We start from the raw sequence: 24,984 nt of genomic DNA on the forward strand, positions 1-24,984 counted from the left end.
CTCAACTTTTCATCAGAGGACAAATGCCTATTAGTACGTGTTGAGTCGAGGCCCACTGGTGCTCTTAAGGTGTAGTTGAGATTCTAGTCTCTTATGGTGGCGAATTCTGTACACATTTTAGTATCAATGAGGAGGAATTCCCTGCCCTGAAGAAATAGTCGATTATAAAAAACATAAGATGCTGGGGACCCAGGGCTAGCATTTTTCTATCTTCACCTTAACGCAAAGATGAAGGAAAGGCTCATTAGACTTGCCAGGTACAAGTGAAGCGGGGAGGCTGGTGGTGAGAACCCAGAAGGGGAGTAAGCACTGGGCCCAACCTAGACTTGAAAACTGGAAGTGGGGTTAGAAAGAAATGGATTGAGGCTTAGTAAGGCCCAAGGAAGAGGGGCTCCACTGGAGGTAAGACCACTCAACCAAATGCACCGGGGCAAGCTGAGAAACACGCTTGCTTTACCCGAATGCCCTGCAGAAAGATACCGAAGTCAGGGAACACGAGATTAGTGTGAATTAGCAACGAAGTGTGGATTTCTAAAAGGTACGGGCCACAGAGAGGTCCTGAAACAGGGGCAAACACTGGGTCTGAGGCTGTCCTTCCATCTTTTTCATACCTTACACTTGTGTCATGATTAGTCAAAAGGTTCCTGATTTCAGAGCAACATCAAGCATCTTAAAGGCTTAGTAGAGAAAAATTTAAAAATTATTGAGGGTTAGGAAAAAAAGACTCAGAAATAAAAATCTAAAGATACATTGGATGAAAATAGAGAAAGGGTCCCATAGTGGAGACTCCCAGCTCTGTAGGGGTAAATAGTGAACAGTGCCCAGGTGCAGCTCTTTTCTGCTGAACAGACAAAAAAAAGAAAAAAAAAAAAGGTAAATTCATTTCCCTGGAGGGTTGGGGGTGAACCTGGAGAAAGACTTCTCTGACATGATGGTTGTCAATGTTAACAGTTGATGGATCTGGGTTATACCAGGAACATCGGTGCTAAGGATCCCTCTCCTACAAAAGGGCTGTCGTTTGGATCAGGGTGATAGGTTGAACAAGCTCTCTTGACAGAATTAAACCTGTGGCAAACTCAAGGTAAATTCCATGAAAGTCTTTCAGACCAAGGTCTTTTACCTGCTTTAAAAAAATTCTTTAAGGTTTTTCAGTCTGTCAATCAATCATTTAGCAGAAGGGCTTCGGCTTAATTTGGTGTCCCATAGCGCCTCTCACTATTTGTTCACTGATTTGAATAGAGTTGTCTATCCAGTCACAGTTACTGATTTTTCTCTAAAAAACTGGCTGACTAGGGGATTTCTGGGTCCTTTGTAGCCTATTCTCACTTTGTTTAAAGAAAAGTGCCACCAAAGACCATGATGGAAACCAGGGGGTGCTGGGCAAGGCCGATGCCCTGGGCAGGAGGAATAGGGAGCGTGGTAGTGAGCACACTGTTTACGGGCATCAAGGTGGAAAGTGTGGACTACTTCCTTAACAAACAGAGTGCACTTGTGTTTTCTACATTCATCTAAATGCTCACGGCGATATCTGGCCAAAGTCAGTGCCATTTTAAAGCTCCCCGTGAAGTGGGGGGAAAAAAAAGCATGATGGTCTCCTGATAAGTAAGGAGTTCAGCTGGCTTTGAGTATGTCTTGCTTGCTTTTCTTGTCAGCAAGGTACTTCAAAGAATAGGAAGCTGTGGCATTAAAAAACTAAACACAAAGCTACAAAGGCAAGGAGCAGTAGAGTAGAGGCCCTTACCTTTCTTCCCAAGGCCTTCTTGAGAGAGAAACTTTTTTTTTTTTTTTTCTGGGACTCTATGTAAACTTCTTTCATTGGGGAAAAAAGCCCGAAATTTGTAATTATTTAACACTATCTATCTATCATCTATCTATATGGGTATATATATATATCAACAGGACACTGGCTTTCTTGGGGATCCTAATAAAAGTAAATTAATTCCCCATTTCTTCCTTTTCCTTATTATTTTTCACTAACTTTCTCTTCATGACCAGTCCTTACCTACTAATTGAAGACAGTCTTGCTGAGGGAGGCACAGGGGTTGAGGATGTGTCTTTTGAAAATATTAAGCCATGTGGTTATGTAAGATCTGGCTTAGCAAGTTTGGGCATTAGCTTCTGAAACAAGTTTTCAGGAGACAGTTGATTTTTCCAGAAATCACCATGAGAACAGGTTCCCTTTATTGCTTCTAGAACGGAGCTGCTACTTATAGCCACTTAATTATTGGAGTAACAGTCTGTCCAGGTGTAGGGAGCATGGCATGCTTTTAATTGTGTGTGTGTGTGTGTGTGTGTGTATGTTGGTAGATGTAGGGAAGAAAGCAGATTGAAGTTTTCTGAAATGCTTGGATTCAGATGGGCATTAGACCCATGTCAGATATGACAACCAGCGATTTCAGCAGAGTGGTTAACATTAGTTCCCTCTTTTCCGGCTGTCTTTCTGGCCAGCAGGTTTAACTGTTGTCATATCCCTGGCCAGCTTTCTGTTAAGGTGGTCTGGGGGTGGCAGGGCTCCCCTTGACAGCTCATTCCAGTCACAGAGGAGTCTAAGAGCTGTGAGCAATGGTGGGGAGCAGGCCAGATCTCCCTACCCAGAAGGGATGTACATTAATATTATCAAATGTCTCATTGGCAAGGCAGCTGTGTTTAGCCCAAAGGCCTCCAAACACCTGATTCATGTCTTCCCTAGAAAATAAATTATAATGGCCCCTGTCAGCTGACACCTGTTAGAAGCCTTACAAAGCATTTTCGCCAAATATGAAACAGTTCCCTGCCTCTTTTTATAATCTTCTGGGCAAGGCTTTAGGAAATTCTGCTGCATCGGCCAAACTGATAACAACCCTCTGCCCTAGTATCTGCATGGCTGTGTTTTCTTGATCTGCCCTGCCTGGCTCAGCTTAGGTTTGGGAAGCTGCCTGCAGATCATCTCATCTCCAGCCTCAGTTCTTTAGGGTCTAGTCAGGTTCAGAAGGCAGCTGGACTCAGCATGGGCATTCCAAGATGCAACTGAGAAGGTTCTATTTGAGTATTCTCAGCGCAAGTCAAGTCGTTCTCTTGTCCTGAGCCTGCCTAGGGTGTCAGGGGAGGTGACAGCAAGCAAGACTTGCTTGGTTCACTGCAGGTAAAAGGAACCACTTGGGGACAGCTTGTTTATTTTAGATCAAACAGTAAGAAGTGGGCTCTTGAATTTTTGATATTTTATACCCTGCTCCAGAAAAGCAAAGAGGGTACTGGTAGCCTCAGTTTTTTCCCCTGTACTTTTCCATTGTGTATTCTTTTCCTCTACATCCACATTAGGGATACGACTGGCGACTTCTATAAGGCTGTAAATCTATATTCTTGGGGCAAGAAAATATACAAGAAAGTGCCTATGTGGATGTTTGGATGGCATTGTGGACACAAACCTCATGTGAGCAGGAGGAAAATGTTCCCTTTGGTCACTGGTGTGCATATTTTCCCTTTTCCTTCACGAAGACAAACTTTGATGCTCCCTGCTTTTGAATTCTGAATATAATTGGGTCAGAGGGTGATGATGTAAGTGATATATAGTGTATAGATAGATTTGGTATGAAGATATGTATGTATTTACACAGGCACTAGGGATGAGCTACTCAGAAAACCATGTTGTGGAAAGTTCTTTCTTATAATTACGGTAACGATTCAAATGTCTTTAAAGATCCACTGTTGCACCTATAGTCTTCTCTCTGGGTTTAGCCAAGCCCAGCACATAACCGCACAGACACATTATGGAGGAGAGAAACCTGCATACACCCTTGAAAGAGCGGACACTCTACACCCTTGAACGAGCGGACACTCTACACCCTTGAACGAGCGGACACTCTACACCCTTGAGGTGGGAAGTGGGCTTGGAAATAGCATCTTCTCAAATGCAATTAATTTTCATGATTGAGAACACTCCCTCAGAAGGGAGCTCCCAGGTGAGCCAACGCTCTCAGGCTGCTTGTACGAGTCTTCACCGTGAGCTGATAATGAACAGGAGAAGAGACAGGAGGCAGGGAAGAGCCAGAAGAACAGGGTTGTATTCAACACCCCTCATCCTTTCTGGATTTACATAGTCTATCTGCTGCTGAGTCAAAGTCACCTATTCAATCCTTCTTTCACACAACAAACCAGTCAATAATATACATTCACATAACAAACAACTCTGCTCCCCTTCAAGTAATGCACAGGGAAAGCCATCAACTCAATGTTCACTGGTTCCTTCTCTTTCAAAGGAATCAGCAGGAATTCCTGTCTCAACACAAAATCCTGCCCTTGAAGCAGGAGACCTGGATCTCTCTCTCACAACTGAACACTCAACTTTGCAAAGCTGGAGTGACTGGGAAGCTGGCCTCTTGGGCCACCGTCTTGGCTGCCGCCATCTTGGCTTCTTGCTTTCCCATCGGGCCTCCGCTTGGAAGAGCAACAGTGGGCACTGCCCGTGACTGCTGTGCCGTGTGGAGTGAGCTGAGGTTTTGTGGAAGGAATGCTGTGTTTGATCTTGATCTTTACTCAGTTGGGAGCACTGCATCCGGTCTCCCTGTGTTAGGAGGGATGCGCTCAAAGCAAAATCTTAGCGGCGGGGGAGAGGAAATCACATGGAGTAGTCCTCAGACGTGGTGTGTGCCCACTTAGATGTAGGAGGGCCACACAATAAGGGGCGTCTTCTATTTACTTTCAAATGATTATAAGGATGTAAGGTTTGGGGAAATGAAAAGCTGCGTATTTTTCACTAATATAGTCTGCCTCACCTTTCTCTGTTGGTTTTATTGCCACAGACCTGAGAAATCATATAAAGTGTCAAACAGAACTTGTGAGCACTGAATGAATGACATGAAAATGTCCCATGAATGCTCTGGAAATCAGAACCTCAGAGTGACTGGCTTGAAGCCAGTGTAAAGAAGCTGTTGAGCATAGTTTTCAGTGTACTCTGTGAGCTGGAAAGACTCCCTGATGGGACCCTCACGGCAGGAAAGACCAAATCCTGGTCCTGGAACTACTAGACAGAGGACCCAGGAAATTTCCTGGTGAACAAACACCTTTCCAAACATCTCTAAGCTGCCTCAATCCATGCAGTATTGATCAGTGTCAATCTAGTTCTACTGGTTGGAGGAAGACTGATGTCTTTCTTCAGCCACTGAAGCCCTTGATGACCACACTGGAAGATGCTTTAAAGAACCACACCATAAGGGAGCAAGTTCCACTGAGCACCTCTACTGGATGGTATTTCTTAGTGCATATCCAGGCTTTCTTGGCAGGCATTTTGATTATACATCAAGCACCTTAGCATCAAGATACGTCTGAATGACAATTACAGCTAAATTTGCCCCCTTCTTTGGATGATAATGGGACATGCATTGGAACAATATAGGTTCAGTTTATATAGTTTTGCTGTCCTAGAAGAGCACTAATTTGGTTTGCAATCATATTTTCTACTTGCATGCTGGGGCACTATATAAAAAAACAAACAAACACCTTTCCCAAACCCAACCCTGGTCACCTCCCCCTTGTCCCAAACCAGTATCTGCCCAACCTGGGTTTTACCTCCAGATGTCCCAATAACCCTGTGGGTTTCAGATAGTGTACCCCAGTTAGACTGGGCAGATGGTCTTCCCAGTTTGGCTTGTGGGAATGTTTTGGAGGGCTCGTATCAGGTTCCCTATGGACCCTTTCCACCCAGCCCTACCTCCTGCAACATATTTTCCTTAAACAGCCATCATACCAGGCAGAATCCCAATATGTCCAAGGTAGGTTGAAGTTCACAGCAATGATTCTCTTAGCTCACCTCTTGCACTTAAGAGGTAAAGCTCAGACTGAAGGTTGATGCCCCTCTTCAAATAGGTACTAGAAATATACTAGAGCTGTCCCTGAAAAGATGCAGTTGTATTTTTATATATATATATATATATGACTTCATATATATATATATATATATAAGTTTTTTTTGTGTCTGTATACAGGTATAGACTACTCTCTAGGTGTGGAAGGAGAGGTATCATTACAGGAACAGGCGGGGGTGTATTCAGGTGCATCTATATATAATATGTATATTTTATATGTATGTATATCACCTTTGTCATTGTATCATTATGACGAATATACCTCTGACCAGCAAGGAGTACCTGTCAGCGATGCAGGCTGAGAAGCCCCAAACGCGGGGACCTGTTTGTCACTTGCATGGAGCTGCTGCAGGAGGCAAGGTGGGAGCAGCCCCATGAAACGAGCCGGCCCTGCGTGAATCCATCCCTCGTCAAATCCGCCAAGGAGGTTCGCTCAGAAAGCCCTGGGCTGTGGGCCTGCTGCCTCTTCTCCGGAGGTCATGGAGCCTACAACCCAGAGCGGGGAGGGACCGTCCATGCTGTTGGCTCAAGATATGGCTTTTCCCGCTAGATGGAGACAGGGCACACGAGGATTCTGTCTTCCAGGAGGACGCTGACCACCAGGAACACAAAGTAGAGACCGAACATGATGAAGCCCAGCACTTTGTTCATCCGCCATTTGCAGAGGGCGATGGAGAGGATGACGAACAGCAGCATGATGAAGAGGAGGACGATGGCGCAGAAGAGCCCATTGCTGCTGACGGCCACGGGCTGGAACCTGTGAATGACCGTGAAGAGGAGCCAAGGCAGTGGGAGCCTGTGGGGGAGAAGCAGGGTAGACGGGGGGCGTAGTCAGACTCGTTGAGGAAGGCACAGGATGGAACATGAGCTTCTTGGGGTCTGATTGGAAACCAGTGTCCTGTTAGGTTCACTATGACTGGCGTCTGGTTGGCCCAGGCAATCATATAAGGAAGTCAAGTGACCTTTTATTTCCTTACTGAATGAAGGAGAGCAGAGAGAATTTGTTCTCTGGTTGAATAAGATCAAAGGCATGGCTGCTGCAGCTGATTTCTGAATTTGAGTTGAAATAATTGTTTTGTTTCGTTTCAAAGAGTAAAGTGTTATTCTTAGGCCTAAAGAGATGAATTGGAGGATGTGTACAGGGTAACAGGAGGAGATGATAAAAGCGTATAGAAATTAGCAGTGAAAATGGCCAAATTATTTTTTAAATGGGGACAGAGACTAACAATGACACATGCACGCACACATCCAATTCCGGTGAAGTTGTGGTTGACAGAACCACAAATAGGTAAAAACCCTTTGGGGCAAATACAGCATTTTTTAATACTTTTGACCTATCAGTTCGGTTGTCAGGGATCAAGCAGAAGGAATAATTGAAAATGCAGAGGCAACTTTTTTTCAGAAAGGTGATCATTCCAGTGTTACTCTGAGTAGTGAAACATCAGGGACACCTTAATCTCATATAATAGGCAGTTAGTTAAATAGCAAACTGTTAAGTCAATGTAATGTTATATAGCTATTAAAATCATAAACTTAAAATGATACAGGCAAATGCCCATGATATGATTCTATAAAAAGGATACACATAAAAATAGCAATTTAACTTCAATAATGAATTAGAAAGGTGTTGGTTTGTACTTATGTTTTATATATGCTTATATGTTGGCTTGTATTATGCTTTATGTGTATTTCTAAATCCTTTACCTTGAGTATATATTAAGAAGAAAATGCTACTAAGACTATGAAGAAACTGTTACACTCAATATATTGCTAATAACTTTGTAAACTGGTATAAACTCTTGGAAGAGACATTTTGGAAAAATATACTACATCAATAGCCATTGAAATATTTATAATCTTTGATCCATCAATATTTCTTTAAAAATTTACCCTAATAAAATAATTAAAAGAGATGTTTCTCCTCATAAAGTTTCATAAAACACTCATGCTATCAGAAAATTGAAAAAAATACAAAGGTCCTCCTAAAGGGTAATGGTAAAACTGAAAGCAACAAGATGGAATATTTTGAAGCTGTAGAATATTAATTATGAGAGCTAAGAAGAAACTTAGAAAAATGGCTGACTTACTAATTTGCTCATAGAGGCCTGCCTATTCTTTGCTAGGCATAAATGGCTTTAAAGTGGAAAAATAAAAGCCCTCCAACAGAGCAAAACTGATTATTCACTAAGAAAACTTTGTGAAATATTAGGAGAAAAATGCACAAAAGTTAAATGTTTGTGGGTAGTAGGATTAGGGATGATTTTCTTTAAACTTCCATTTAAGTTACAACATATGTATAATTTAAGAACAATGAACAAAAAGCATTTTGTAACTCACTAGAATACTTTTCGAAAACATGATAAATATATCTCAAAGAACACATAATTTTCCCCACTATGTAAGATTTTCTCTTTTTATACTATAGAATATTTTCTTTCTATTTGTACAAGGTATTGACCAAGAAAACTGCTTTACATGTGTGGGCAGTAGAACTGAGAAACACTATTTATACCAGGGATGTCCCTCTTTTTAAAAATACACCTTTTCAGGCATTCATTCACTCACTCATCCATCCATTCATTCTACAAACATGTGCCAAGCCACTGCCATGCATTAGACATTGTATTAGGTTTTGGGGAGTTCCTGTTCTTGGGGAGTTCATAGTCTAGCAGACAGACTGATACACATGACCTTGACAAGAGTGTGAGATACAGATACACAGAGCGTATACAGGAGCACAAGCCTCTAGGCCAGGCTTAAAGGAAGCAGAAAACCAGGATTCGAGTTGACAACTCGAAGGGTACACTGGAGTTTTCCAGACAGACAAGCAGTGAGGGCTCTCGAGGGAGAGATGCCAGCGAAGGAAGAAAGTGTGGGACAGGGCCTCTTTGCACTCTAAGGTGGTACAGACAGTGAAGCTCAGAGCAGGGTTTTATGTTCAGATAGTGCCGGACTTGAGAACATAGACTCTGTTCAAATCCCAGCTGTCTCATTACTCATGTGAACTCTGTGCCCTTCAGTTTCCTTACCTGAAAAGTGGGGATGATAAACACACCTCATGTGTGGCTTAGATAGATAAAAATGTATGTACAGCATATGTGGTAGATACTGAATGAAAAAACTATACATTAGGTAATGGAAAGGATAAAAGAGAACAGTGTTGAACAAGATGTTCAATGAGAAAGATTCATTTTAATGGTCTTCCAAACTCAAGTGCTAAGAGGTCAGTTCTTCTAGGAACACAAGGATAGTATCCCATGTCTTACTTTCTCAGGGGACTGCCTTCTCGGGTTACTTTTGAGACTACTTTTACTTTGAACATGTTAAATGAAATGATAGAAATAACAGCATCTCTCCCCAGTCACATCCACTTTAGAGATTATTCATATTGAGAATTTCAGCTTGTTTAACTGTAAGAACAGAGCTTACTATCTGACTTTCAAAAAACCTAGACTATCTTCACCAGCACGGATAAAGAAATGATAACGCCAAACCTGCCAGCGTTTTCCAAGGAAGGAAATGGGATAATTTTTTCCTGGCCTATGTTTTAGTCTGCTTTCCAAATCTCATCTGAGGCTGGTGGGGACTGTAATTAGAATTAGAACACGGAAAAAAAAAATACTGTGAAACTACCAGAGTATCTCAGTCACATATGAATGTTGAATATTCATGACATGTAGCCAATGCCATTTTATAGGTGAAATTCTCTCAAAGTATTTCCTACAACACCCACTCTCTATGTAAGTATGTGTTTCTCCCTGTCCAAGGATAACTTATTCTTCATGAAGTTCTGTGAAAATGAAAAATGGAGTTGGTGAAACTGAATGATACTACCAGTCTTTTCTTTCTGTTGCTATTGGTTGGTTTTGGGCTCTGAGATACTGGTCATGACTTCACAAGCTTCTAAGAAGGCAAAGACAGTGGTGGAGCTGATGTGACCCTTTATATAATGAGTTCTACTCACCCTACGGTGATGTCAAAAATGTTGCTTCCAACAGAGCTGGACACGGCCATGTCCCCAAGTCCCTTCCGGGCCACTATGACACTGGTGATCAGGTCAGGGATTGAAGTCCCAGCGGCCAAGATGGTCAGACCCATGATCTCTTCACTAATGCCAATTGTCTCTCCAACCTAAAAGCCATGACAGGGGCAAACAGAGGAGTGTTTGAAGTCACAAAACCATCAAGACCACTAACATTTCAATGCAACTCCCTTTTGATGAATTCTTACTCTGTGCTGTGCTGGGTGTTGAGATAATAACAATGAATAAGCCACAGTAGTTGACAGAAGGATTTATATTTTAATGATGCTCAGACCCAAGAGATCAGGAATGTTCGCACAAGGATTAAATAGGTAATCTGAAAAAAGAGCTACAGAAGACTAGAATGCAGCCTCTATTTGATTTTTATCAAGACCAGGCAGGGGAAGCAGAAGATCAGAGTTATAAATGCCAATTGGTCACTGGCCCCATGGGCCAGTGCCTGACAATGGCACCAGATCGTATAGCAAATGTGCCCCTTAATTTATGATTGAAGATTAAGAATTGATACCCAGTGTCCCCATTTTCCCTTAACATCTCCTATTGTCTGTAACCCACTGTTAAACATTTTTAGACTGTACCATTTCCACAGAAAACTTGATTTTGGATGTTTTTGGGTTTGGTAACACAGGACTAGTAAGTCCGCAAGGCAGCCATGGAGAAAGCAACAGTTAGGAAATCAAGAGGACCTTGGTCCCAGGTCTGGCTCTGGCATTTATTAAGTACTTGACTTAGTGCCTACTGGGCCAACTGGGGAATGTCTTGATCCTCAATTTCTTTCTTTTTCTTCCAGTTTTACTGAGATGTAATTGACATATAGCTCACGTAGATGTCACTTTCTAATGGAAAGCAGTGAACTACAAGGGCAGGTATAATAGTTCAGTTCCCTAGGCTCTGGGGCAGATAAAAACACATTTGTGGCTGTCAAATAAAAACAGCTCCCAACTATGCTTTTAAGCTAGTGGGAACCAGCTATTATTGGCAAAACTGTGCATAACAAATAGTTGAGCACGAAATGGTGCACTTCCTATCATTTATAGCTTTTACAGGTCAAAGGTACAAATGATAGAATTAGTGCTACAGACTTACAACAGAATCTGCTATTTGATCTGCTGTCTGGATGTTTTGAAAGAGAAAAGCATTTCTTTGGTGAAAAGAAAGAGAAATGTCTAATTTATCATTGGCAAATAAAAGGCTTCTCTTTGTGCACTCTATATTTCTGGGCTTTTTTTTTTATAATTATAATTGTTCCAGGGATTGTGTTTGTATTTTTCTACAAGAGAATGAAAAGAAAATGAGATTGTGGAATTAAGATAATCATTAAAAAGTAAAGAAAAAGATGGAAGCCTGTAGGGTGATATTTTGGTGGAAGACTAAAGAAAAATATCTAGAAACAATATATTCCAGTAAGTGAAAAAAAATCACTTCTTTTTCTTTATCTGTACATGGAAGAATAAAAACAATTATTATGGAAGGCTGTTATATGTGTTATAAATGGCAAACATTCACAGCCTGGAAATCTGGAGGCTAAGAAACAGCTTTTAAATGTTTTTAATGGGTGTGCTCAGTCGTGTCTGACTATGCGTGCAACCTCATGGACTGTAGCCTGCCAGGCTCCTCTGTTCATGGGATTTCCCAGGCGAGAATATTGGAGTGGGTTACCATTTCCTTCTCCAGCGGATCTTCCCGACCCATGGACTGAAACTTCTGCAGTGATTTCTGTTGGATATTGGTAGCAAACGTCTCTCCGGGAATGTAGAAAATAATGACTTGGGGGCAAACAGAATGTCTGAAGACATTGATTTTTGGAAATATTGAGGAAGAGTAATCTGAAGTCAATGTCAGTAAAATAACTGTGATAGGAATAATATGGAATACATTGTAGGAATAACGCTTGGTTTATCAGACAATATTTTCAGTGGATTTTGTTAGTGATGCCATATGTTCTTTCTAAAAAAAATTAAGGTGTAACTTCCATACAGGAAAATTCACCCTTTTAAAAAAAGCATACAGTTTTGTGAGTTTTGCCAAATGTATGCAATCCTGTTTTCTCCACACCCTCAACAACAAATGGTATTGTCTGTCTTTTTGGTTGTAGTTGTACTAATGGTTGTGAAGTGGTATCTTATTATTTTTAAACAACTTTAATTAGCTCTAAGCTTAACTCTTTATCTGTAAACTGTGGATAATAATATTACCTCCCCCACAGAATTTATACCCATGTAGAAGGACAAAGGGAGGTGAATTATCCATATTCAGGTGGTACATATTCAGTCAATAATCATAGCTGTTAGTACCTCTGAGAACATAAGACCGAACATAAGACCTTTGCATCTCATTTTTCCTTTCATGTGTTACAACAAATAATTCCTGAGAATTTATTTTGGTGATGGGCATTATGACTGGTATTGAGTTAGAAGTAGTAAAAGTGAAATACATCATCATTTTTTGTAAATTCAGGCTCAAGGAAGAGACCATTTTGTCTCCACGTTTTTTCCTAAGAGCCAGTTTGATGAGAACATGAGGTGAGTGGCTGGCCAAGTGAAAGGAAATGCTGCTGAGCTAGGCAAAACCCTGACATTCCTCCAGGCCCGGGCTGGCCTGGCTTCAGGCTGCAGAGGGCAAGTTGTGGATAGACTTGCCTTTCCTCCACACAGCTGTCTGGGGCTATGCCAACTTGATTCCACACTACAGAGAAGGGCCAGGAGATGAGGGAAAGTTAAGTGGAGTAAATTCCTTCAGTCTTGGAATATGTATGTCAGCTGCAATACTGTTGTGCCAGTTTCAGAAAGCAAACACCCTGATGAGCCACCTGGCAACCAAGAGAAAAGCCAGGCAGATGTCTGTCCTTCTCAAGGTCTTACCTGATGTGCCCACCAGACCATCAAGTAAGAGAAGACTGCGATCCAGGAGATGGAGCCGAAAAACGTGATGGGAAAAAACTTCCTTGATGACTGCAAGAGAACCAGGAGGAGGGGTGAGTGTGAGTACTAACCGAGGTGCCTGCCATCCTGGTGAAAAGTGAAAGCGTTAGTCGCTCAGTCATCTCCAACTCTTTGCGGCCCCCATGGACTGAAGCCTGACAGGCTCCTCTGTCTAGGGGATTCTCCAGGCAAGAATACTAGAGTCGATTGCCATTCCCTCCTCCAGGGGACCTTCCCGACCCAAAGATCAAACCCAGGTCTCCTGCATTGCAGGCAGATTCTTTACCATCTGAGCCACTGGGGAAGCCCCATCAGTAACCCTTGGTCGAGCTGGGACATTAAGATTTCTCTCGGGAATGTGAAATTGGTTGAAGCCAAGCCATCATAAAACTGGCTGCTGAGATGGGAAGTTTTTTTTTTTTTCTTAATTTATTTTTAATTGGATGGTATTGCTTTGCAATGTTGTTGGTTTCTGTCATACAACAACATAAATCAGCTGTAAGTATACATATATCTCCTCCCTCTTGAACTTCTCCCCCATTCCACCCCTCTAGGTTGTCACAGAGCACGGGGCTGATCTGCCTGTGTGATACAGTAACTTCCCACTAGCTATCTGTTTTACATATGGTAATGTATATGTGTCAATGCTACTCTCTCAATGCGTCCCACCTGAGATGGCAGTCTTTTGAAGAGAAGGTCTGTTCCTACTGTTGGTTGCTCAGACGGTCTCTGTTCCTGCCCTTTCCCCAGGGCTTGGCTTCTCAACCTTGCCTTCAACCCCTCAGTACTCCACATCCCCCCTCCTTCTCCTGCTCCCTTTTCTACCTCCTCTTCAAGTTCATGAGAATCAGTCTCTATTGCTTTGACTCATGTACCCTAATAATCCATCTGCCAGAAGGCCTATGGGATTAATCATGTAATTACATAATTAATTATGTAATTAACAAGAAAGATCAATAGTTTCAAAAACAAATGGGCTCATTTTACAGCCCTGTGAATTATGAGGAACAGCCACAGAGAAGAAGCTATCACCACAGTTAATACAGGCTCCTGAGGATGGCCAGTCTCTCAGATACTGGAGCCACACAAGTAGTAGATGCCCACTTGTGCTGCTCTTCACGGGAGTCGCAGAGTAGACACTCTTGGGAATGTTTTCTCTTCTGTTCTCCACCCTTAACTATGTCATGTCCAACTACAGAATTGGGCTTTTAGCCCTAGGCTTTGTGCAATCTCAAGCTTACAGTATGAGTACTTTTCAAATTTCTTTCAAACATCAGCCCAAATCAGATACACAAAATGCAATGTTTCTCATCTATCCCACTACAGGGAAATCCATGCTTGCACAGGATGGTAGTGGTGTCTTGCTGATCCTCTTTTTGCAAATTGGGATCCTTTAAAGCATGCTCAGAAAGCATAATATTCTTAGAGAGTCACTTATTATTGCTAAACACTTTCTATTTCAAAGCTTTCCACTTTTAGAGACAATCTTAGTTTTTGCTTTGATAATAACATCCAGTTCTGCCCAGAGAAATGAATGGAGTTGACTTGGATGAATGCTATCTCACTTGTCTGAAGGGCTGACCTTGGGCAGTCACACAGAACACTTCTGCCACAGCTTTTGAGAACTTCATTAAAAGCAAAAGATAAACCTGTATATGGTAATCTTTTGAATATCAATAATGATGAACACAGTTTTATCGCTCCAAACAGGCTTGTGTTCTCTCTACTAATTTCAAGTTTTTAATATATGTTTTCATTATCATTCCTACGCTTCTGTTAAATTTCACAATAATCATTTTCTTTCTTTCAATGGCTGTGGATTTTCTTGGGCCACTGGTTAGTATGGATGTCTGTAAGGCCAGTGGGATTGATTCAACTGGGGAAAACATCAGACCCCAGTAAGTAGGCACTTATTCTTAAATGTTTCCCCTGAAACATTTGGTGGAAATATTTTCACATTTCAGACTCAGACTCTTTCTGAGGACCTGAGTACTATTTAATGGGTTATGGGGAAAAAAAAGTAGTCAATTTTTCAAAGTGGAGGATGAGACAGTTACTTTGAAAGCAAATTCCTTTTTTTAAAAAAATTAATTAATTTATTTGGCTGCACTGGGTCTGAGTTGTGGCATGCAGGATCTTTAGTTGTAGCATGTAGGTTCTTTGTTCCCTGTTAGTCGCTCAGTTGTGTTTGACTCTTTGTGAGCCCCTGGACTGCAATCTGCCAGGCTCCTCTGTCCAGGCAAGAATACTGGAGTGGGTAGCCATTCCCCTTCTCCAGGGGATCTTCCTGACCCAGGGACTGAACCCAGGTCTCCTGTATTGCTGGCAGATTCTTTATCATCTGAGCCCTGGCTAGGGACCAAACCTGGGCCTCCTGCACTGAAGCACAGACTTAGCCAGTGCTCCACCAGAAAAGTCCAAAAATCAAATTCCTTTAAAGCAAGGAGTTGAGCTCCAGCTGGAGATGAGATTCTCTGAGCCTTGGAATTGCCAGTGCCAAGTTTTCCCATGCAAGGCATTAGGCTGATTAGAGTCTCCATTCTTTTCCTCTGGTCACAAGTCACTGTTTCAGGACCCTAGGTGTGACGAGGGTTTCATCTCCCATGGCCATGCTGTGTCACAGGGAAGAGAAGGGCCCCTCTTGTTTTGTGGGGCCACAAGTGTGGTTTGAGCAGCAGCCTGTCTTTAGCTTGATTCTGAACATCCTGGGAGGATACGGAGTACCATCTCCACACTTTATAACACGGCACACGGACTGGATATCCTGGGAGACTCCTTATTTCACAGACTGCCCCCTTTCCAGGTTAGTTAACATACTAAGTATGTAAATATTATTTTATTATTATTGTTTAAGTTTTTGTAACTTTGCATATCTTTTCATTGATATAGTGTCACAAGTCAGAATCAAATTATTTCAACATATTTCTCATCCGAAAAATATCATCCCTGAACCATAAAACATTCCCGGTCAAGAGGCAGAAAATAAGTAATTGGATTAAAGATTTAAGGGAGCCAAGTTCAAATCAATGTATTAGTGGAAACCTCTGTAATTCAAAATTTGATGCTTCAGTTCAGTTCAGTTCAGCTCAGTTCAGTCGCTCAGTCGTGTCTGACTCTTTGTGACCCCATGAACTGCAGCACGCCAGGCCTCCCTTTCTATCACCAACTCCCAGAGTCCACCAAAACTCATGTCCATCGAGTCAGTGATGCCATCCAATCACCTCATCCTCTGTCGTCCCCTTCTCCTCCTGCCCTCAATCTTTCCCAGCATCAGGGTCTTTTCCAATGAGTCAGTTCTTCGCAGCAGGTGGCCAAAGTATTGGAGTTTCAATTCAGCTTCAACATCAGTCCTTCCAATGAACACCCAGGACTGATCTCTTTTAGGATGGACTGGTTGGATCTCCTTGCAGTCCAAGGGACTCTTAAGAGTCTTCTCCAACACCACAGTTCAAAATCATCAATTCTTCGGTGCTCAGCTTTCTTTATAGTCCAACTCTCACATCCATACATGACTACTGGCAAAACCATAGCCTGGACTCGACAGAACTTTGTTGACAAAGTTATGTCTCTGCTTTTTAATATGCTGTCTAGGTTGGTCATAACTTTCCTTCCAAGGAGTCAGCGTCTTTTAATTTCATGGCTGCAGTCACGATCTGCAGTGATTTTGGAGCCCAGAACAATAAAGTCTGACACTGTTTCCACTGTTTCCTCATATATTTGCTATGAAGTGATGGGACCGGATGCCATGATCTTAGTTTTCTGAATGTTGAGCTTTAAGCCAACTTTTTCACTCTCCTCTTTCACTTTCATCAGAGGTTCTTTAGTTCTTCTTCACTTTCTGCCATAAGGGTGGTGTCATCTGCATATCTGAGGTTATTGATATTTCTCCTGGCAATCTTGATTCCAGCTTGTGCTTCATCCAGCCCAGCGTTTCTCATGATGTACTCTGCATATAAGTTAAATAAGCAGGGTGACAATATATAGGCTTGACATACTCCTTTTCCTATTTGGAACCAGTCTGTTGTTCTATGTCCAGTTCTAACTGTTGCTTCCTAACCTGCATACAGGTTTCTCAAGAAGCAGATCAGGTGGTCTGGTGTTCCCATCTCTTTCAGGATTTTCCACAGTTTATTGTGATCCACACAGTCAAAAGCTTTGGCATAGTCAATAAAGCAGAAGTAGATGTTTTTCTGGAACTCTCTCGCTTTTTCGATGATCCAGCGGATGTTGGCAATTTGATCTCTGGTTCCTCTGCCTTTTCTAAAACCAGTTTGAACATCTGGAAGTTCATGGTTCACGTATTGCTGAAGCCTGGCTTGGAGAATTTTGAGCGTTACTTTACTAGCGTGTGAGATGAGTGCAATTGTGCGGTAGTTTGAGCATGCTTTGGCATTGCCTTTCTTTGGGACTGGAATGAAAACCGACCTTTTCCAGTCCTAATGGCCACTGCTGAATTTTCCAAATTTGCTGACATGTTGAGTGCAGCACTTTCACAGCATCATCTTTTACAAGTCTTAATCAAGAAGCTAACTAGTAATTATTGGACATATAAATGTACCTAGTGTTGGATTAGGGGCTCATTGAAAAAAACATTAAAAATAACTTTTCTTTGTAAAATTTCAGGTCTTCATCCTTAACTAGGGGTAGGAAAAGTCTGGGTACCTACTCTGTACCTAGATCTTGAACTAGACATGAAATTCAAATCTAGGTCTGTCTGACTCTATATAGCACATATTCTTAGATGTTAGGAATCCAGGTTATACTCATTCCTAAAGAAAGACAGGGCCAATAATGCTCAAAATATACCCAGCTTTGGACACTTAATGATCATTATCATCATAATACTAGCTTGTGCTCTGAATGTCAGAAAATAAAGAACATCAGGGAAATACAGACTAGCATTCCAGCTGTAGGACCATCTGCCTCACCCAGCCTCCATACAGTTCTTTCTCTGGAAGCATCAACTTTTCATGCATCAGCAGTTTGGTTAAGTGTTTCTGGACCATCACATTACCTTATCATTTCCAATTTCACAGCCCAGGTAATTCCTCCTTTCATTTTTTTCTGGTTATTCCTCTTCTTTGGACTCTATGGTCTCATTCCAGTTATCACTGCCGAGTAGGACCTGTACAGTTATTTAGTTACCAGTCTCATTGGAAGGCTTCCGTGGTGGTTCAGTGGGTAAAAGAATCTGCCTGCAATGCTGGAGACCTGGGTTCCATCCCTGGGTTGGGAAGATCCCCCGGAGAAGGGAATGGCAACCCACTCCAGTGTTCTTGCCTGGAGAATCCCTTGGGCAGAGATGCCTGGCAGGCTGCAGTCCACAGGGTCACACAGAGTTGGACACGACTGATCGACTAACACTAACATTTATTGCAAGGAAGAAAGAGCTCTTCAAGCCAAGGTCTGATGTGTCAATTTATGGTTTGTAATGGTGGCTCATTCTGACATCTGCTGGGATGGGCCTCACACCAATTAGCAGAAAGCAAATTGTGTCCATATGCTGGCCGGCACATGTGTCCATTTCGTTCCCAATGTAATGGTTTACTTGTATAATTGACAGCTAATGTTCTCATTAGAAGTTTTTAGTACATCAGAATGATACTTTCTTGGATTAGAAAACATTTCTGGACATTAGCTGGTTGCACAAATTGGCCATCTCTTTACTTATTTAAATTAAAAAAATATTCACCGAGCATCTCCTCTGTGCAAGATTCTGGGGCATACATATTTAACAAAGTTCTTCAAAGCAATCCTGTTAAAGATTAAAAGTATGGTCTCTGGATTACTATGAATAGTAGTAATCCTTGCTCATCAATTACCAGCAATGGACAAATATTGGACATCTCTCTAAGTCTCAGTTTCTGTAAAATGAGGGGAAAAACAATATCTAGTTGAATTGAGGATTTCATGCACATGAAATGTCTAGCAAACTCTGTGCATGGAACAAGTACTCAGATAGTAATGGGAGTTGTTATTAGATAATATTAACCTCAATTTGATTTTTAAGACATGAAAAAACTGAAACTCAGGGAGGTGAAAATGACCATAGACATCTGGCCTAGAGTCTTGGCTTTGCTTCTTATTAGCTGGTCTTGCTTGGACAGGTCACTCAAACTCTCAGGTCCTCAATCACTCCATCCTTGCTAGAACTGTCCTTGGTTCATAGTAGACACGTAATAAATACTTGGTGAATGAACTAATGCATGACAGAAACTGCAAAATCCTGGGTGAGTTCTAAGTATCGTCCTAGATCTGATGGGTCATGTTTTGATATCTCGTGAGATGCATTCCTGTTTTGGAAGAACACCCATCCTAGGCCATGAGAAAATATAACTTTGGAGGGGTCTTTGTTTCCTTTATTATTTTCAATTTTCATCAAAGACATATTCTTCATTAAGGTTGAATTTCAGTTCTTGGACTTTTAAATTAAGTCCATTAATTTAAGAAAACTATAAATGTGAAACCCACATTAATTATCTGACATGAAAGTATGCATAATGCAACAAACACTGTCATACAATTTGCATATAAATGAAGTGGAAATAAAAACAAGTGGAGGTATAATTTACTCTGAAACTAGATGTGTATACATTAAAAAAAATCATGTTTTCATTGTAATTATTGTCAAGGTGTGGAATGTTCATCTCCATGGGTAAGTCAAAAACTACTCAGGAGACAGAGCTACCAGGCTCGGAGGAGTAGCAAGTGTCTCTTCTCTCCCTGGCTAATTTTTCAACAGGCCCTGTGGCAGGACATGAGGATAGTGGAAGACTGGAAAAAATGGCCACATCAACTTTACAATTCCTTCCACAGAGAGGTAAAGTCTGTTTCCCAAGTCTTTGAATCTGGGCTGGCCTTAGGCCTTGCTCTGGCCAATAGAATGTGGTAGAAATGACAGCAGGCAGACTCTAAACTAGATCTTTGCGGCTTTGTGGCTTTCATTCTCACTGCTCTTGGAACTTGGCCGTCATGTGAGTAAGCCCAGGCTAGACTGCTTAAGGACAGAAGACCATGTGGAACAGAATCAAGGTGTTCCAGCTGACATACCAACCTTCAGCTGTGTTAACTGAGAAGCAGAACTGTCAGGCCGAGCCTCAGCTACATCTCCAACTCGGAGGATTATGGGCTAAAAGAATACTTGTTGTTTTAAGTCACTAAATTTTGGGGTGTTATACAACAAAAGCTAACTTATGCAAGATCAAACCTAATGAAACTCTCTTGAGCTGAGCATGAGCAAGAAGCTGCTTACTGGCCTTTGTACCAACCAGCATGTTTTTTTTGTTCGGCATTCCATATACGCAAAGAATGACCATGTAACTCAAGCTAGTATGCTCTGAGAGTAAACTGGAACTATCATATTGATGGTTATCTATGTTTTCCTGAATCACAGAATGTTACAGCTGGCCGGAAATCTAGAGATCTTCCTCCATTCCTGCATTTCACAAAGGAGGAAATATGAGGTTGACATTTGAGATGTGACTTTTCCATGATTGCACGATGCATGTGTCATGTGGGAAAAATCACTGTAGTCAAAATGGTAGCATGAGAATGCTCCAGAGTCAGGAGACCGGGGTTTGAGTCTAACTGCTCTCACTAGTAAGGCTGTGCAATCTGGCCCTGTAGTTCTATAGGGATGGGTTTTGTTTCCTCTACTGAGTTTAGAGCAACTTAAAAATGGGAACTGTGGGACTTCCCTGGAGGTCCAGTGGTTAAGACTCTGTACCTCCAGTGCAGGGGATGTGAGTTTGATCCCTGGTCGGGGAACTAAGATCCCACATGCCAGCGTGGTGTGGCCAAAACAAAAAAAAAAAAAGAGGAATTGTGATTGATGTGACTTTATGTCTCTTTTAGGGCATAAAGCCTGATGCCTGGCATATAATATATGTTCAATAAATATTTGCTGAGGAAATCTACAAACATCCAAGTTTCTACCTAAGAGTCTCATTTCTGCTTGGAATAGCACATGGTATACTCAAAAAAGACAGAAAAAAACCCAGTCCATCCAGCGATGGCCCTTGGGGGTACAGTGAGGGAAAATCCCACTGGCCACCCCAGCATACATTGTAGGGGCTGGCTCCTGTGGGGTACCGCTCAGCAAATTACCAGTCAGCGGCACTGCACGGGGAGTATCCTGTTTAGCTGCATCTGCTTGCTTTGCACCCTGGGGATTATGGCATCAGCTAGAGCAGGTCTAACTATAGCCATGGTGAAGTCCTATTTGTGGTCCAGGAGTCCCTGGTTGAGAACGCTGATCTTCCCTAACAGCTTCCTTGACTCGGATCACAGAGAGAATGAGTACTCTGTCAGCCTTTGCTCCGAGTCCCACCCAGCCCTGAGGTTCCAGGACCTTAGGTCGCTGGCAACCTCCTCCCATTCCTGCACGTCTTCCTGATGGCTCCAGCCGTTGTGCACCGACATTGATCACTCTTTTCTTTCAAAGTTATTTTAAAAATTATTATTAAATTAACAAATCGATGTAGAATTGATTTACAATATGTTTCAAGTGTACAGTACAGTGATTCAGTCCTATATATATATATATATATATATACACACACACACACACACACACACTATGTGTACATATTCTTCAGATTTTCTTCCCTTATAGGTTATTATAAGACACTGATTCTATTTCTCTGTGCTATACAGTAGGTCCATGTTGGTTATCTACTTTATAACATTGATCAGTCTTATTAGTGAACCAGGCCCCTCTGCTCTGGGCCATATCACACTAGACCTGCTATGGGGATTTAGAAAATCTTGTCTGTCTCCTTCATTTTCCTCCCTGAGCTAAGCAAAAGCATTGAGCTAACTAGCAGAGAAATGATGACAGAGAGGGAGAGAGAGAGGCAATGAGTGAGTGAGCGCATGTGAGCACGTACATCTCAGATATGTCCTTGTGATGGGAGCCAAGAAGAAACTGAACGCATTCCAGCTATTTGGCTGCAGGTTTCCAGGAAGCCAGGCCTTTGTATCAAGCAGATGCTCTGTAACAGCATCTTGAACAAAGAAACCTAGATAGTGCTTTAAATGAGCCACACCTGCTACATTCACCCTTTCCTAGCAGACGTCTAATGCCAGGGGTCTTTACGCTGGGGTCATTCCTGGCCTGTACTTGATAAGACAAGGCTCTCTGTCAGGTTGGCTTATTTCTGGGTCAGAACAGAGAAATGAGACAGGATGCTTCTCCAGTCTTTCTCAAATGAGGAAAGTGGGATCATAGCGGGGCTTTTGAAGAAGGATGCTAAATTATGCTGGATGTTATTACAGTATTCTATTCCAAATGCTTTTAGAAATGTTTTTGTATTTTTACCTTCTGGCACCAAGAAATATGAGGAAGAGCCCAAGCTGTGTGGTCACATGGGCCTGGGTGTGAATCTCAGCTCCATGCCCTAGGAAGTGACCAGGCATGAGCTAGTTAACTCCTTTTGCCTAAGTTTCTTTCTACTTATGCATATATATATATATATATATATATATATATATATATATATAAAATTAGTAGATATACACTTTTGTTGAATGAGTACATGTGTGAAGGCCCGTAATATAAAAGGGGAGCTGTTTCTCTTTATTTTTAAATTTCTCATTAGTTCTTTCACCCAGTGGCCCAAGAACCCAGTTTGACAACACTGGAGGGGATGTTCTTTTAAGCTGATCTACATTCAGACTGTACTTTGCTGATTATAAGATGGTATTGTGTTCATAGCACCCAGTACATAATCGTGGAAGATAATAATATTGATTATGGTAATGATAATCCTGGAGGGAGCAGATCAGACATGTACACGTTTATACCACATGAATGCATTGCTTTAAATTATTTTTTGAATTGAATGAGTAATTTGTGTACACAAATAGTCAACAAAATGTAAGTCACCCTTCTACCTCAGACCTTCATTTCCCCTTTGCAGAGACAATCACTGTGGTAGTTTTAAAACATGGTTGCAAATTCTTTGAAATTGCTGCCATCAAGGGTGTCATGTGCTGTAGGACACTGATAAATATTTTGTTGCCCTAGACAGATTTATGATCGCTCTGACTAGTAGGGTTCAGTGGAGGTGACTCTATGTGACTGCTGAGGCTAGATTAACTAGAGACCAAGGAGTGTCTCCTTGTGTGGCAAGAACACTGACTCTTGGAGCCCGGACCTCTTATGTAAGATATCTGACTACCTTGATGCTGCCATATAGTGAGGAACCCCAGTCACACAGTAGGTTCTCTAGGAGACGATCCCAACTGAGCCCAGACTTTGAATCATCTCTGCTCAGGTGCCAGAAACACGAGTGAAGAAATCTCCAGATAGTTCTCCTGCTACTGCTGCTAAGTCGCTTCAGTCGTGTCCGACTCTTGACCCCATAGATGGCAGCCCGCCGGGCTTCTCTGTCCCTGGGATTCTCCAAGAAAGAATACTGGAGTGGGTTGCCATTTCCTTCTCTAATGCATGAAAGTGAAAAGTGAAAGTGAAGTCGCTTAGTCGTGTCTGACTCTTTGCGACCACATGGACTGTAGTCTACCAGGCTCCTCCATCCATGGGATTTTCCAGGCAAGAGTACTGGAGTGGGTTGCCATTTCCTGCTCCACCGGATAGTTCTAGGCCCCAGTCATCTGAGCCTTCCCAGCTGAGGCCACAGACATTCTGCAACAGACCAGACATCCCCAGTGTGCCCATTTGAATCCCTGATCCACAGGATCCATGAGCAAACTAACGTGGTTGTCATTTCACACCACTAAGTTTGGGGGGTGGTTCATTATGTAGATTTGCTAACCAGAACAATCACTATTATGGTGCATCTGTCCAGAGAAATTTCAAGCACATATATACATACGCACGTGTATATGTCATCCTTTCTTCCTTCCCTTTTAGAAGCAGGCTCTTGTTATATGCTGTGTCCCCCTCCTCCCCCGACAAGAAATTAAAAAAAATAAAAGCTTTACTTACAGGTTTTCGAACATCAGGTAAGGTAATCCAGAGAGGAAACACTATGGGGAGAACAATTAGGAATGTGACTTGTTTGCGTGGATCAGAAGGCCAGGCCAGGCTGAGAGGCTGGTCCTCTTCATCTTCACCCGTCTCTGTGGTCTGTTGTAGAAACAGATAAAAAAATAAACAAAAAAGACAATAACATCCTCAGGCCACAAAGCAAGGAGGGAATCTCCGGATCCCACTAGGAACTTTCTTGGGTCATCTCAGCTGCTTTCATCCATGGACTTTTTAGGTCTATTAGAGAATCCCATCTGTCATAGTCTGAATCTCAGGAACAAGAAATACATTGCTCAGCCATGAGGATTTAAGAACTTCCTTTCCTTTTTATCTTCCCTGGTGGCTCAGACGGTAAAGTGTCTGCCTACAATGTGGGAGCCCCGGGTTCTATCCCTACGTCAGGAAGATCCCCTGGAGAAGGAAATGGCAACCCGCTCCAGGACTCTTGCCAGGAAAATCCCATGGATGGAGGAGCCTAGTGGGCTACAGTCCATGGGGTCGCAAAGAGTCAGGCACGACTGAGTGACTTCACTTCACTTCACTTTCCTTTCCCTGAATATTCTCTAGTTTCCTGAATTGATAATTTCAACTGGAGTGAATTACAGCTCCGATCCACAAACTTCATAGGAGAAACCACATCTGCATAGCAAAAGACCCCAATTATGCAAATCTATGTTGCATTTGCAGGTTTCCCCTGCTGAATGCAACATATATTTGGCTCAGTGGTAAAAGAATCCTCGGGTTCCATCCTGGGTCGGGAAGATCCCCTGGAGAAGGGCATGGCAACCCACTCCAGTATTCTTGCCCGGAGAATCCCATGGACAGAGGAGCCTGGCGGGCTACAGTCCACGGGGTGGCAAATAACTGGACATGACTTAGTGACTAAACAACAATGTTGCATTCGCAGAGAAGTAAGAGAATGGAAGTAAGAGGTGCTAAACCTGTGGGTGTGGAGTGCACAGGGCTGCAGAGCTAGGGGGTAAATCTCAGTGTTTCTGTCCAGGCAGCAAGCAGCCTGTGTTTTATTTGCTGCCTGCTGAAGCCAGCAGCTTTTGAACTCCCAGAGCAAAAAGGGGCAGAAGACAGAACAGGGCCTGGCAGGATGACCATTAGCCTGTCAGATGGACCCTCCAAACCTCCAACACAGTACTGCAGATAGCATCCATCACTCCCTTCCCTGCTTGTTTAAAA

General features: G+C 42.3%; 1 protein-coding gene across 4 annotated transcripts in view; it reads right to left on the bottom strand.

Annotated features, from left to right (window-relative positions):
• Positions 1 to 3,822: 3,822 nt before the first annotated feature.
• The window catches only part of SLC24A2 (solute carrier family 24 member 2), a 270,757-nt gene continuing 249,595 nt past the window's right edge, over positions 3,823 to 24,984 (bottom strand). For 3 of the 4 annotated variants that reach the window (XM_043487151.1, XM_043487150.1, XM_043487152.1), the window contains 4 exons: positions 23,752 to 23,892; positions 12,744 to 12,833; positions 9,805 to 9,971; positions 3,823 to 6,636 (listed from right to left, as the gene is read on the bottom strand). In XM_043487151.1, coding sequence (XP_043343086.1) covers positions 6,387 to 6,636; positions 9,805 to 9,971; positions 12,744 to 12,833; positions 23,752 to 23,892 — 648 coding nt within the window. In that variant the 3' untranslated portion in view covers positions 3,823 to 6,386. The remainder of the gene's footprint in view (positions 6,637 to 9,804; positions 9,972 to 12,743; positions 12,834 to 23,751; positions 23,893 to 24,984) is intronic. The other variant, XM_043487153.1, reaches the window with a different exon arrangement.

Source organism: Cervus canadensis, chromosome 14 (genome assembly GCF_019320065.1).
Source record: "Cervus canadensis isolate Bull #8, Minnesota chromosome 14, ASM1932006v1, whole genome shotgun sequence".
In the NCBI taxonomy this organism is placed as follows: Eukaryota; Metazoa; Chordata; class Mammalia; order Artiodactyla; family Cervidae; genus Cervus; species Cervus canadensis.